The sequence below is a fragment of the Saimiri boliviensis genome, chromosome 1, assembly GCF_048565385.1.
Source record: "Saimiri boliviensis isolate mSaiBol1 chromosome 1, mSaiBol1.pri, whole genome shotgun sequence".
NCBI classification, from domain to species: Eukaryota; Metazoa; Chordata; class Mammalia; order Primates; family Cebidae; genus Saimiri; species Saimiri boliviensis.
Genome location: NC_133449.1, coordinates 17,991,785 through 18,007,285, shown reverse-complemented (window position 1 = coordinate 18,007,285; position 15,501 = coordinate 17,991,785). Strand labels below are relative to the sequence as shown.

General features: G+C 39.8%; 2 protein-coding genes across 2 annotated transcripts in view; both read left to right on the top strand.

Annotated features, from left to right (window-relative positions):
- NT5C1B (5'-nucleotidase, cytosolic IB) overlaps positions 1-619 on the top strand; it is a 35,670-nt gene extending 35,051 nt beyond the window's left edge. Inside the window, exon 10 of the mRNA XM_074387757.1 lies at positions 265-619. Within this exon, the coding sequence (XP_074243858.1) occupies positions 265-588 (324 nt within the window). The 3' untranslated portion in view covers positions 589-619. The remainder of the gene's footprint in view (positions 1-264) is intronic.
- Positions 620-3,634: 3,015 nt separating this feature from the next.
- Positions 3,635-9,586, top strand: RDH14 (retinol dehydrogenase 14). The gene is made up of 2 exons (XM_010345748.3): positions 3,635-4,147; positions 8,518-9,586. Exons 1-2 carry the CDS (start codon positions 3,755-3,757, stop codon positions 9,133-9,135), a joined length of 1,011 nt encoding a protein of 336 aa, XP_010344050.3. The 5' UTR covers positions 3,635-3,754; the 3' UTR covers positions 9,136-9,586.
- The last annotated feature ends 5,915 nt before the right edge of the window (positions 9,587-15,501 follow it).

Here is a 15,501-nt window from a genome sequence, read left to right as displayed (position 1 = left end):
AATATTCCTTCATACTTAAAGTATACAGGTTTAGATGTTAAATCACATGGTCATTTTCGGCTCATTCCAGGAATGCAAGGATGATTCCATATCAGAAAACATATTCACATGAATACATATCAAGTTTTAGCATTTTGCCATCAGCTTCATAAGCGTGTCATGCTGTATCATATCCTTTGTATTGTATCTTATATGTCTCTGCTTTTCAGCACTCACTTTCTTTGGCTCATTGTATCACAGCTGTGATATATGTTCCTTTCACAGGGTCCCCTAAAAGGCTTTCTGGAAGATTTAGGCAGACTGCAAAAGAAGTTCTATGCCAAAAATGAACGGTTACTTTGTCCTATCAGGACCTACCTGGTTACAGCTAGGAGTGCAGCCAGTTCAGGCGCCCGTGTGCTGAAGACCCTTCGACGCTGGGGTCTAGAGATAGACGAAGCTCTTTTCCTTGCTGGAGCCCCCAAAAGTCCCATCTTGGTGAAGATCCGGCCCCACATCTTCTTTGATGACCACATGTTCCACATTGAAGGGGCACCGAAGTTAGGTCCCGTCGCAGCTTATGGCTTTAATAAAAAGTTCAGTACTTAGAGACAGGGAAGAGAAATAAAGTGGTGACAGTCTGGTATTACAGAAGCCACTTCTTTTGGCTCTCTAGGATAATTATATAGGTATTTCAGAATATTGACCCTTAAAACTTAGCTTCTTTGGAAAGGTTTTCTTTTGATTTTTTGGAAAACCTTTTGAACCCTTAAGTTATGATCAAACTACTTCTCTTTGAACTACCAATACTGCTGAATGCCATTGCACCTAACTCTGTGTAAGTCATAATGATGGCTCTTTAGGGTAAGTTTAGAACTTGAATATTTGCATGCTTAAGGGACTGTTTTAGAAGCTTACTTAGTTTCATAAAGCACTGCTCATTTTTGGATGTTTGTAGATAACAATGAATTGTTACCCCTCAGCATTGTAGAGTAGTGTCTTCAAAGGGAGAATGAGTATGGTTAAGCACACTCTTGAAAACTGGAGCTTTGTATTCTGTGACCACCATGTCCACCTTTTTAACCAATGCAAAATGAGGATTTCACTCTACCTGCATGAGTATAACAATTTTGATACTGCTCATTTAGAAATAAATCAGGTGATTGTTCCTCCAGGATACTTTGTAAGACAAGCCTTAAACAGAACCTCCTGAGAAGGGTTCTCTGTAAATTACTTGGTGGATTAAATGCCTCTGGTTCACAGAGTTTCATATATTTAAAGTCTCTGGCTTTGGGCCTGGCAGGGTGGCCTATCCATAGTTGTATGGGTTAAAAAAAAAAAAAAAAAAAAAAAAAAAGACTCTACCACTTTAAAATGTGACTGAAGTGTAGTATCCTGGCCTTTCATTGTCATTCTCTTTTGATTTTTGTTTTGTTTTTCAACAATTAGTTGATCATTAAATATATCATATGTTAGGCACAGTGACCTGGTTATTTTCACATGTTACTTCATTTTCTTATCAAATTAAATGTTTGTGACATAGTATCATTATTATCTTCCTTTTTATCAATGAGAAGCCTAAGATTCAAAAAGATTAGATAGCTTGTCTAAGGATATGGAACTGAGTGTTAAGACTAATTAGATTCAAATTCAAATCTTCAAAAGTTATAATGATGTCTCTTTCCTTCCTTCTAAATAGAGTTATTACCCATCTGGTACAGATTAATCATTTCATGAAGTTCCATGCGCAAACCACACAGCAGTTACACTGCAGGTCTAAGGATTCCTCCTCCCTCTATTCCTCATACTCTCTCCTACTCTACCTCCACCTTCATCTCTATTCCACCTGTACATATGTATTCCACTCCTGACTCTAGTTGAGAAGATCACAGCTGAAACACATCTTCTGATGCTCCCTAATTTGATGTAAACCAGTCCAAACTCTATCAGTTGTGACTACGACACTTACTGAGTACCTACCATTTTCTAGGTGTCCTCCCATGTGAAGACCACAAGAGATACACAGGCATAACCCTGTCTTCTAGGAAACTTAAAACCTTAACAATCTGGTCAAGGAAGTCAAATGTACATACTCAAACAGCCAACACCAGAAGGCTGTTTGTCCTCAGTGCCAGTGAGGGTCACACATGAGGTGAAGGGAGCAGAGATCTTTATAGGCCCGAAGTGGTCAGGAAAGGACTTGAAGTAGCCTTTGACTTTAATGGATGGGCAAGATGTGGATGGGTAGAAAGGAAGAGAAAGAAGAAACACATACCCTGGGGATCATTGAGTTTGAGTAGCAACTTCAAATTGGGGATAGGGTGGAGTAGGACCATCTCTCATGATTCCTATTCCTGGTGCCTTGTCTAATCCCCAGTAAGAGTGCTCTTTCCCACCTCTGAGCTCCATTCTCATTATTCATAAGAAACCTCCTGGAATCCATCCCTCTCTCTTGTTTTATGACTCTTAGTTGCATGTTACATGCTTTCCAAAGGTAAGGGAGTGGAAGATGGATTATCACAATTATGTAGGGAGTCTGTTTCAAACTACGTAAGCTGTGGCTCTTTTTCCTTATCTGAAGAACCTGCAATGGGTGGAGGATGGGAAGTGGGAGATCACAGTTCCAGAAAGTAAGCACCCTGAGAGCAAAAATGGTGTCCCATTTTTCTGTAGCTCTAACAGGGAACAGGCAGGGCCAGGCATATGCTGGAGAGAGAGGCAGATAAACGAATGAGCCTTTAAAAGTAGCTTGAAGATGGGTCCCTGTGGCACTAACCCTGATATTAATGAGGCCTTTTACAGTGAACCACGCACTGTGCTTTCCACAGCTATGTGTAATCGTTCCATGGAGAGGGCAGGGAAGCATTTGTAAATGGGCCTGCTCAGAAGCCTATATTTACAGTAAGTCCAAGCTTCTCCCACTGTACCTCTGCCAGTGTCAAGATCATTTGAGGATGAGTTTCTTTTTTTTTTTTTTAAAGAGACCAATGTCATAATGTCTTCTTCAGTGATCTCAAAGTGTGGTTCCCAGATCTGCAGAAGCAGCAGCTCCTGGGAACTTGTTAGAAGTGCCAATTCTCAGGCCCCATCCTGCACCTATTGAATTAGAAGTCCTAATACTGAGGCCCAGGTGTTTTTTGTTTCCGTTTTCATTACCCCACCTCGAACCCTCACCCCAAGTCCTCCAGGTGATTCCGATGTGCGTTAAAGTTTGAGAACTACTCGCCCATTCTATTTCCAACTGATTCATGTTGCTAAATTCTTTGTCTTATCCATGAAAAACCGTCCTACCTCAGACTTCCTCTGGGCAGGGACCCTTCTCCAGAAGGTGAGTTGAACTGAATTTACAAGTCCCAGGAGCCCTTAACGGAAAACACAAAACGCCCTGAAGAGTGGCGTTTGTAACAGGGCCTGTACGGATATCTGTAATTCAAAGTACTCATCAGGCACTGCCACGGCGAAGGCCGCCCCTACTCCGGGGTTTCAGTACGGATGAACCTCGGCAGCCTGAACCCGGTACTGGGTACCCAGTCTCCACCATTAGGCTGGGAGGAGGTTCCCCAGAGGGCGCAGGACTCCAGGCGCTGAACTCTCCAAACCAATCAGGAGCCCTCAGAGGGAAACTACAAGTCCCAGTATGCTCCACGCGCACCGTCAGGGGCCGACTCGTCGTGCCCCAGAGTTCTCCGCGTACAGGTGGCCGCCTGGATTCCGGGAAGGCGGCGGCGCCGGCCTTCCTGCGGAGGGGCCGGTGGGCCTTCGGGCCGGGCGGTTGATGGCAGTTGCCATCGCGGCGGCTGTACTGGCCGCCCTGGGCGGGGCGCTGTGGCTGGCGGCCCGGCGGTTCGTAGGGTCCGGGGTCCAGAGGCTGCGCAGAGGCGGGGATCCCGGCCTCATGCACGGGAAGACAGTGCTAATCACTGGGGCGAACAGCGGCCTGGGCCGTGCTACGGCCGCCGAGCTGCTACGGCTGGGAGCGCGGGTGATCATGGGATGCCGGGACCGCGCGCGCGCTGAGGAGGCGGCGGGTCAGCTCCGCCGCGAGCTCAGGCAGGCATCGGAGTACGGCCCGGAGCCCGGCGTCGGCGGGGCGGGCGAGCTCGTAGTGCGGGAGCTGGACCTCGCCTCGCTGCGCTCGGTGCGCGCCTTCTGCCAGGAGATGCTCCAGGTGTGGGCCTCGGGTGGTGGGGGGCCGGGCTGGGGAGAAGGGCCCGGGAGCGAGGTGGGAGGGGCGTGCGGACCGCGGCTGAGCCGGGAGGGACCGCCCTGGGGTTCGGGGTGTGACCTTGGGGACCGCTGAGGCAGCGCGGAGTCCAAAAGCCACTTCGAGGCGGCTGGGAAGCTGTAGGGTTCAGAAGGAAAGAGGAGCTAACTGGGAAGGATGTCGAGAAAGAAATGGGCCCAAGAGAAAAATAAATATAAACCAGTTTCTGAACATTTCATTTCGTTATGTGAGGACCGCCCCGGAGATAGATCCATGGCCTCCGGATTGTTTCTCCTGTGTCAGAAGTGAATCTGCACCGAGCTGTGCCTCTAGAACCCAGAGCACTGGGACAAGTAGCTAGCCAAGAACCTCAGATCAGTCCTTAGAAAAATATTCCTCCCTCCCCTAGCCTCTGCCCCTTTTCTGCTGGGAAAGGGAGCTCGCTGCTTCCAGTAAACTCAGCACCATCCTTAACGGGACTCTGGTCTGATTTCCAGGTAGAATAGAGCTTGGAACCCAGTGGTCATGCTCCAGACAGGGACAGGAATAAAAATAATGTAATACCCAGCATTTATTGAAGATCTGTATGCCAGGAGCTTTGCCAAACATTTCAGATCTTCCTTTTCGTTTTAAATGAAAATAAAGTGTCCTTGCCTATAACTGTCATTGAAGCTATACAGTAACCTTGTGGAGTAGGCATTATTATCTCCATTTTACAACTCGAAGAAACTGAGGCATAGGAAGGCTAAGCAACTTGCTTGTGGTCTGTCTCCAGAACACTTGCTCTTAACCCCGTTCTTTCCTCCTGCTGTCTGGTAGGGAGGTATGAGGATTTGTTTGTGCAAATGGTAAGTGAGTCCACGTTTAAGTGAATGCTCTCTGTTGAGAGTGAGGTAGAAGGGTTTCTTGCAGGGGTAACTAGCATTCAGAGGTCATTTGTTCAGAAGAGTGAAATTTAAAATTATCTGGGACAAGAAGGGTGCCTGTATGACATGGAGTCTCTTGAATCTAGAGAACAGGTTCCCAAGTTTTCTCAGTAATTTTTTCATGATGCCCTTAGGCCAGAAGTATTTCCCAGTTCATTTATTAAGTAGTTAAGTCCAAACAACTGTAAAACGAAACGTTTCTGATATAGGTCTCAATCGATTTACAAAGTTTATTTTGCCAAGGTTAAGGATGCACCCGTGACAGAACTTCAGGAGGTCCTGAGTACGTGTGCCCAGGGTGGTCACGGCATAGCTTGGCTTTATACATTTTAGGAAGACATCAAATTTGTAAGATGTACATTGGTTCTCCTGGAAAAGTGGGACAACTCGAAGTGGGGGCTTCCAGGTCATAGGTAGATGAGAGATAAAAAGTTAGTCTTTGATCAGCCTTTTACTGAATGCACGATTTATATGTGCAGGGGGGATAGAGGAATAATCACTTACGTCTTAGACTGGCTCAGTGAGTTTGTATTTTCACAAAAACAGAAGACTAGAGGCAGCAATCAGGTTTGTCTCAGGTGAACAAAGGGATGACTTTTGAGTTCTTTTATTTGGTACTTGTGAAGATGAGCTATCAGTTTATTAATAGATTGCCAGGGTGAAATTCAACAGAACTGTTTTAGGGTAAGGATCTTGAGGAGGCCCATATGGGCCAATTGTGAGGGTGGTATGTAGCTTCTTTAATTTTGTAGCTATCTTAGGAATAAAATGGGAAGCAGGTTTGTCTGAATCAGTTCCCAGCTTGACTTTAACCTTCGCCTTTGTGATTTTGGGCTTTGAGATTTCTTTTCCTTTCACACAACCTAATAAGTAGTTATGTCCTAACAACTTAGTAGCTGTTTGAGAAAATAACATATACTTGAAAGAAAAAATTATTATTTTATTATTAAACAGCCATAATTACTAACAGGAAATGTATGCCTGTCGGTCACTGCACCACTGTCTGAAACCTTGGAATCAGATTGGACACTGCCACCCTCATTTCCTGTTCTGGGTAGATTTTTAGCATTGTTCTTGTTTTTTATTACAGCAACTGCTAACAGCTGCTTAAATGTCAGCTCTACAAAGAAATAATATCATCGAAAGGAATATAGCACAATATAACGTTGAAGCCGTGAACCACATGTAGCTAGTAGTTTTTGAGGTATTGAGCAAAGTATCAGTGTTTTTCTCAAAAATTAAAATATTCCACAACACGCTGAGAGTTTGCTGCAGTGCTGTAGGGCACAGTTTGGGAGTTGTTGCAGAACTACAGACTTGGCTTTTTGTTTTTTTATTGTTAGTATTTCATTATTGTGTAACACAGGTTAAATAATACTCATCTATGAGATTTTGAAGCATTAAAAATGGGTCTTTCTGTTCTTCATTAAAATATAGATGGGGCTGGGTGTGCTTCTTTGGCACTTGAGGCAGAACTAATTAAAAAGTGAGGATACAAAGAGATAACTAAGTTGTCCTTGCTTCTGAGTATTTCTGTTCCTGCCTGGCTCTGAAGTTAAGTGACTGTAATTAGAATGAAAAAAAAAAAAAATGGAGATGTAGATTTCCCACAGGTTGGTATTCTTGGTATTTATGTAATTTATCTCCTATAATTTAAAAAATAGTAAATGATAAAATTTTAAAATAACACAAGTCCAGAAAAGAATGATAGCTAAAAAATGATTAATTCAGGAAACTCTTCCAAACGATTAATAAAAAACAACACTCCTTTCTTTTTCCCATGAGTGAACTCTTGCCTTCTTTTTGAAGTTGACTGTTGGAAAACCCAAAGATGTTTAAACAGGCCAGAATGAGAAATAGTTAATCCTCTGACAGGTGGGCTTTGATAACAGTTGTGAAATGTAACACATTTTTCTTTTTACTTACACTTGGCAGAAGGGCCAGTGAAATTTGAAATTTGACCTCAAATTAATCGTGGGTCATCACAGTGTCTTTACACTTGGAACATGTAGTACATTGCTTTGTCCATCAAAAGAAACAGAACAACGGAGAAAAGGCTAGAGAAGACCATCTGATGTGATTTGGTGAATGAAAAGACTTCCCTATGGGCAGTCTAAATGTTAAGACTTTAATCTGGAACGATACAGAAGCATATGGTCAAAGTATAAAATATTGACTGTACAGATCTCCTAAATTAGAGTCCTCCTTATGTAGGATATTTATTACCTATTTAATTTTTTCTTAATCTTTGATGATTCTTTATAAATATCGATTTATTCATGATGTTCTCTCCAGCGTTAAGTTTGCATTTCTGACCTTTTCTATTGCTTTTTCAGTTTTAACGACATGACTTGAAGTTGTTCCATCCCCATGGTGCCATTTACCCCAAGAGAACTATAGAATAATGCAACCATAAGTTTGCCCTTGGTGTTGATAACCAGTAGCTCTGGGAATAAACTATGCTTACCTGTCTTCTGCTGTATATGGTCTGTCTAGCTTACCTTGCCTCTCTAGCTGTTTTGAAAATCCCAATTAGAAAGCCATGCTAGCTTACTGATTATGAAAATAGGCCTTGATGTCAAAGACTTCATCTTCAGATCTGATCTTATTTTGCTGCTTAGGAGTGCTGATACTGGGCGAGTCACGTAGCCTCTGAGCTTCATTTGCTTATAGAGTTGTTGGAATTAGATGTGGTAACATGTGAAAAGCGCAGGCCCCTATCAAGCTTCTGCATCTTTTTTTTTTTTCTTATTTCTCTCAATTATTGAAAGCTCGTAGAAGCATTTTACAGAATTTTAGTAGTCTGCACGAATTTTTAAACATTTTATCATAGATACAATTATTATAATTTTGATATGATCTCAGTATTATCCTGATAATTCCCAAATTGATATTTTCCTAGTTCATTTGAAATTAAGGGGAAAAATACAGGATTATAGGAGCGCCTTGTCCTCAGATTGACTGTATTTCTGTTTTAAGAAAGATCTTAGTACTAATCACTTAGTCAACTTTCTAGTGCAAGGGTAAAGTTTATATATTTGTAAATATTATTGTTATAAAAACGTATAACTAGAAATTAAGTCTTAGATCTAGTTTCTACATCCTTTATTGGAAGATTACTGTGGATAAATACCTTTCAGTATATCATTTTAGTAAATGAGAAAAAAGAGCTATTGAATGAAAAATCATGAATATCAGTATTGATCTGAGGAACATCTTGCAGAGGAATCCCTTCCCCCATTAATTAAAAACAAAATTGCCAGTGTTTTCAAGTAGTTCTAGACCAACAACTGAAATTAAATGCTTTTAGTCTCAAGTTCTCAATTTTATTAAAATCTTATTACCATGAAGAGAAAAAGCGATACAAGGTGTATGTCTTAATTCTACTATTCTCTTTGACATTTAAAGGAAGAGCCTAGGCTGGATGTCTTGATCAATAATGCAGGGATCTTCCAGTGCCCTTACATGAAGACTGAAGATGGGTTTGAGATGCAGTTCGGAGTGAACCATCTGGGGCACTTTCTACTCACCAATCTTCTCCTTGGACTCCTCAAAAGTTCAGCTCCCAGCAGGATTGTGGTAGTTTCTTCCAAACTTTATAAATATGGAGATATCAACTTTGATGACTTAAACAGTGAACAAAGCTATAATAAAAGCTTTTGTTATAGCCGGAGCAAACTGGCTAACATTCTTTTTACCAGGGAACTAGCCCGTCGCTTAGAAGGCACAAATGTCACCGTCAATGTGTTGCATCCTGGTATTGTACGGACGAATCTGGGGAGGCACATACATATTCCACTGTTGGTCAAACCACTCTTCAATTTGGTATCATGGGCTTTTTTCAAAACTCCAGTAGAAGGTGCCCAGACTTCCATTTATTTGGCCTCTTCACCTGAGGTAGAAGGAGTGTCGGGAAGATACTTTGGTGATTGTAAAGAGGAAGAACTATTGCCCAAAGCTATGGATGAATCTGTTGCAAGAAAACTCTGGGATATCAGTGAAGTGATGGTTGGCATACTAAAATAAGAAAAAGCAGTAAAAGAGCTATTTATAAAACTGCATATCAGTTATATCTGTGATCAGAAATGGTGTGGCTTGAGTACTTGTTACTTGAAGAAAAAGAATTTTGGTATTGCGATAGTACTGCCAAGCGGTACATGTGAATATTTTTGAGTTATTGAAAAATTATTTTTGGGATAAAATTTGAGCAAAGATGTTTTAAATATATAGTAAATATAATGAATAATAAGTATAATGGAAAATATATTGTAAAATTATAACTGGGTAAGCATGGATGGCAAATATTAATATTTATCAGAATTAAGTGACTCAAAGTGCTATTCAAGAGGTTTTTCAAGTATATGAGTTTCATGGCCAAAGCATTAACTATTTTTACTATGATGTTTATTTTTGTGTGGAAATAATCTCCCTGGTGTGTGCACACAAGTCTTACTTGAAATAAATTTACTGATACAAATTCTTTACTGTGTATTTCTTTGGAGACCTCACTGAATACTGTCTTTTATCCTGTCACCATTAGCCTCTGCAGATCTTGGTCTGCCAAGTCTCTTCTTGCCACATATCTTGCACACTGCTCTAAGAGATAATATTTCTAAAACCCAAATCTGTCACAACGCTGCTTAAAAAACAGTGGATTTTGAGCTTTAAAAAAATATATGTAGAATTCTTTCTTCAAAAGAGTTGTTTCACTGAAATGTAGAAGCTGGAGGGGTAAAGCAGGTTATGACAGTGCTGCCAAGGTGGAGTCCCCCAAGGCTCCTCCTAAATCCCTAAAGGGATTTCATAGAATATAGTTGTTTATAAACCACTTTTATTTAGATTAAAGATTAAACTGTTTATGATAGAGTAGAGGCTCCATGAGGCGGCACCATGCTTACCCTATACTCACTCAGCACTGTTGAGTAGAACTGCAGTGAGGGATGGAATGTTCTCTTCGTTGTCAGACATGGTGGACTCTAGATAAATTGGGGTTATTAAGTACTTCAAATTAAATTAAGAACTGAATTTCTAATTACACGTAATGTTAATTTAAATAGGCACATGTCTAGCAACTGGTGTCTTGGACAGTTCATCCTATCAGATAACCCAGTCCTGCTTGTAGAACAGTCACCTACTCACTTGCTCTGGGCCTTTCTTTATATTATTCTCAGTCTGGAATACCCTCTCCTTTTTCCTTGGAAATATGACTTACCCTTTAGGTTCCTTTCAAATGTGTTCCTTTTTCCAACCCCTGTAAGCAGAGATAATTCTCTCTTCCTACTTTTTTTCCCCTTGATCTTGGTACTTTTGCTAGTTTAGTGCACTAATTATTCATTCATGGGTTAAATTAGATAATTAGAATAGAAATTCTCTAAGGAAAGGAGATTTATTTAATTATTAACTTTCTTCCCTCAAGTATCAAGTATAGTGCCTAGTACACAGTAAAAATTCAATAAATACTGCTGTGCATAAGAATAACTGAACCCAAATAGGACTATTGTAGGCATCCATGTTACAGCATCAAAAGTATCTACTTAATTTCAATTATTTGTCTCACTGTCTCCTTATATTGAAAAAAGGAATTCTAACACTAAAGTATAAACAGCTACACTGAATTTAATAACCATTTAGTCCAGGGATAATTCTTGATTGGTTAGTATTTTTAAGACCATTTATAATATCAGGTTACCAGTATCAGTTATTTTCAAGAATGGCAGGATCTTGGCATATCATGCAGAAGGTCTGTTTTCTGTTAGAGCATTGCCTTGTGAATTGGAGAAACAGTGTTCGTATCATCACAGGTGTGTCTCTGCAGGTGTAGTGGATATAGCTGCATCATGTTCTTTGAAACATTGTATTTTTAAAAAGTAATCCTACAATGAGACCTGCTGAACTTAGAAATATGGGCAGGAAATACACCAGAATGCAACTTGGAAAAATGGAAGCTAATAAATCTGTCCTACACCTCGACTTCATTAAAAGGGAGCCCCTTTTTTAATTTAATACCATCTTTTCTGGCTGCATTTTGATACTTGATGCTTTTCAGGGGATTTGGACCTTTTGTAAGAGTTGAGCCTTTCAGAGTTCTTGTTTGTGGCACCATAATAAAATAGGATATATTAACTTATCATGATGGAAAACTAGAAACTTATCTGGAAACACCAACTATTAAGGTAAAATGAGCTGCCATTTGGAAGATGTCCTCACCACTGTGTTTGATGGAATCGAGGACTAAGAGCTTCAAAATGATGAGTTAGATTTTGAAGACTGAGTCCTTAACTTCTCTCCTCCTTTCTCTCTTTTGCTGACTCACTTTATATGATTTTACTGGGCAAAGAAATAAGTAAAAGGCAGTCCTGTTATTTTGATACTTGTTCTCACCCTCAGCAAAATATTAGAGGGAAGCCTGTAATGTGCCAGATAATGGAAGAAGTGTATTGAAAATCCATTTTCCATGCTGGTTCTTGGTTTCTTTTCTTTTCTTTTTTTTTTAACTTGACTCCTGTCAAGCAGCTTATTCTGAGTAGGGTTGAGGTTGCTGGCCTTCTGTTTCAACTTCACCTTGAGTATTTTATATAGTAGGGTTCTAAGTAGCATTTAATTGGAGAAGGGACTTCACAGCTTAAACACACCACCACATTCAGTTTGACTAACAGCTCTACTGCGTAAGGCTTCCTCTAACCTTGGCAAGTTACATAAACTTTCTGAGCTATACGTTTTTTTGGCTCTACATTGAAATATAAGTGTCTACTTTAAAGGATTACTCAGTGAATGAAAGTGACAGAGTAAGTAAAGCCTTTACCAAAGTGCCTGGCACATATGGGCACACATCCATTTCTCCCTCCGCAATGCAACTAATCATTACTATCTATTAGTAATAGTTATTAGTGATGCTAATGGTTAGGCAGGTACATACAATGGAAACAAAACTCTAAACCAAAAGTTACCAGACTTCATCTAAAAGGCCAGTTTTTTAAATGTAAAAACCATTTGTAGCCAGCACAGACCATACTATCGTACTTAGATAACTGGTACAGCCTTCCAGGGCCAACGTATTCGCTTGCTTTTAAGACACCTTGTTTGGGAGTAGTTGTCATATATGGTATAGCTCCTATTACTCTATAAGGCTGCTGTTGTTTTTCCATATTACTTCTAATCATGGATGACTATTTGCTTGCAGATCCAGGAAGGCTAGAAAGTGTATTTTAAAAGTCTGTCTCCAGCTATAGATTCTGGTGTGAGGAAGAGCAGTTATCTGCCTTCAACTCCCTCCCCTGACAAACCTGCTGGGCCTGGCCAGAGATCTGAGGGAATCTGTATTTGAATATTTAATTGATTCCAAATGTCCTATTCAACACTGAAGAGAGAACATGTTACTAATCACACTTCAGGAGCTTGGCCCCCACGACAGCTTCAAATGTTTCACAAACCTTTTCTGGGCAATGGGGAGTTAAATTAGTTACAGGTTAACATGGAGAAAGGTAGTTTATTCCTAGAGGAAACTAAGATGGAATGCTCAGTTTTATGCAGTTAGTAAGGAAAAGTTTTTCTAAGCCAGATGTGTAATCAAAGTGCTGTGGAAGCACTTTTAAGCAACTACCATCTAACAGATTTGCTATAATAACTGATTCTACATTCTTTTATTCTAAAAAAAAAAAAAAAAAAAAAAAAAAAAAAAAAAAAAAAACTAATCCACATAGCATGTGAAATTTCTAGGCTGATAGGCTTTCCTCTAGCACACAACAGCCCTTCTGCTCTCTCTTGTTCTATTATATACTTAAGAGTGAGTTGCGTACCATTCATTATTCACTTAGCAAATATTTATTGAGGACCTATTATGTAACCAGGCATTATTCTACTTCTGGGGATGCAGGAGGCAACAAAGAAAACCCAGCCCAATTTTTGCATGCATGTGTCAACTGTGTTGGTTAATCACATTACAAATTATTAATCATACTGCAAATCAATGAAATATGAATACAAATATAATTTATATGAAAAGTAAAAAAGTCACTTTGTAAAAACTAAATGAAGGCAAGTTACTAAAAATTTACTGTTGACTAAAGTTTCAAAACTACCAAGTACTAAAAATAAAGACAAAAATATAAAAGGAATCTGTAGTTAGTGCTTTGCAAGTTACTTTAAATTTTGAGTCTATTTTAAGGACAAAAAAGCTAGAAATCCGACTCTGCTATTTAAGTGAGTACAGGAATACTTCAGAGATACTTCTTGTGTTGTTCCAGATCACCACTATAAAGCAACTATAACAATAAAGTGAGTTACACAAACTCTTTTGTTTCTCCATGCATATAAAAGTTATGTTTATACTATACATAATATATACTATACCTATTATACGTAATATACTATACATAATATACTATAATACGCCTATTGTCTATTAGGTGTGTAAGAACATTATGTCTAAAAACAATGTACATACCTTGATTTAAAAATACATTTTTGCCAAAAAACCTCTAACAATTATCTGAGCCTTCAATGAGTCATTATCTTTTTTCTGGTGGAGGGTCTCACCTCGATGTTGAAGGCTGCTGACTGATCAGAGTGGTGGCTGCTGAATGCTGGGTTGGCTGGAGCAATGTCTGAAAAACAACAACAATGCAAGTTGCCAAATTGACACACTCTTCCTTCCAGGAAAGATTTATCTGTAGCATGCGGTGCTATTTACCCACAGTTGAACTTTCAAAATTGAAGTCAGTACTATCAAACCCTGTTGCTCAGCCTTATCAACTAAGTTTATGTAGTATTCCAAATCCTTTGTTGTCATTTCGGAAAATGCTCACAGCCTCTACAACAGGAGTAGATTCCATCTACAAAAACCACTTTCTTTGCTCATCCATAAGAAACAATTCCTTGTCGCTTCAAGTTTTATCATGAGATTGCAGCAGTTCGCTCACATCTTTAGGCTCTACCACTAACTCTCTGGCTATTTTTACCTCATCTCTGTTTACTTCCTCCAGAGAAATTTTGATCCCTGAAAGTCATCCATGAGGGTTGGACTCAAATTTTTTCAAACTTCTGTTAATGTTATTTTGACCTCCTCCTATGAATTACGAATGTTCATAATGGCATCTAGAATGGTAAATACTTTTCCAGAAAATTTTCAATTTATTTTGCCCAGATCCATCAGAGGAATAACTCTGTGGCAGCTTTAGCCCTATGAAATGTTATTTCTTAAATAATAAGATTTTAAAGTCAAAATTATTCCTTCCTCCATGGGCTGCAGACTAGATGTATGAGCAGACATGAAAACAACATTAATCTCTTTATACATCTCCAGCAAAGTTCTTGGGTGACTGTGCATTGTCAAGGAGCAGTAATATTTTGAAAGGCATCTTTCCTGAGCAGTAGGTTTTAACAGTGGACATAAAATTTCAGTAAACCATGCTGTGTACAGATGTGCTGTCATCCAGACTTTGTTGTTCCATTTATAGCACATAGGCAGAGTAGATTAAACGTAATTCTTACAGGCCCTAGAATTTTTGGTATAGTAAATGTGCATTGGCTTCAACTTAAAGTCACCAGCTGCATTAGCCCCAAACAAGAGAATTAGACTGTCCTTTGAAGCTTGGATGCCAGACATTGACTTTTCTTTAGCTATAAAAGCCTCTGATGGCATCTTCTTCCAATGGAAAGCTATTTTGTCTACATTGAAAACCTGTTGCTTAGTGTATTAGTCCATTTTCATGCTGTTGATAAAGACATACCCAATACTGGGCAATTTATAAAGAAAAAGAAGTTTAATGTACTCACAGTTCCAGTGGCTAGGGAGGCTTCACAATCATGGCAGAAGGTGAAAGGCACATTTTATGTAGTGGCAGGGGAGAGAGAAAACGAGAGACAAGCAAAAGTGATTTCCCCTTATAAAACCATTATATCTCATGAGACTTATTCACTACCATGAGAACAGCACAGGAAAGACCTGTCCCATGATTTAATTACCTCTTGTGGGTCCCTCCCACAACATGTGGGAATTGTGGAAGCTACAAGTCAAGATGAGATTTGGGTGGGGGCACAGCCAAACCATATCATTTAGTATGGCCACCTTCATCAATGTTCTTAGCTAACTCTTCTGGATAACTTGCTGTAGTTTCTGCACTAGCACTTGCTGCTTCACCTTGCACTTTAATGTTGTAGAGATAGCTTCTTTCCCTAAACCTCATGAACCAACCTCTGCTAGCTTCAACCTTTTCTTCTGCAGCTTTCTCACCTCTCTCAATCCAGATAGAGTGGAATTGGGGCTTTGCCTGAATTATGGTTTGGATTTAGGGAATGTTGTGGCTGGTTTGATCTTAGAAGATCACTTTAGGCAGCCCACTAAAACTTTCTCCGTATCAGCAATATAAGGCTGTTTCACTTGCTTATCACTCA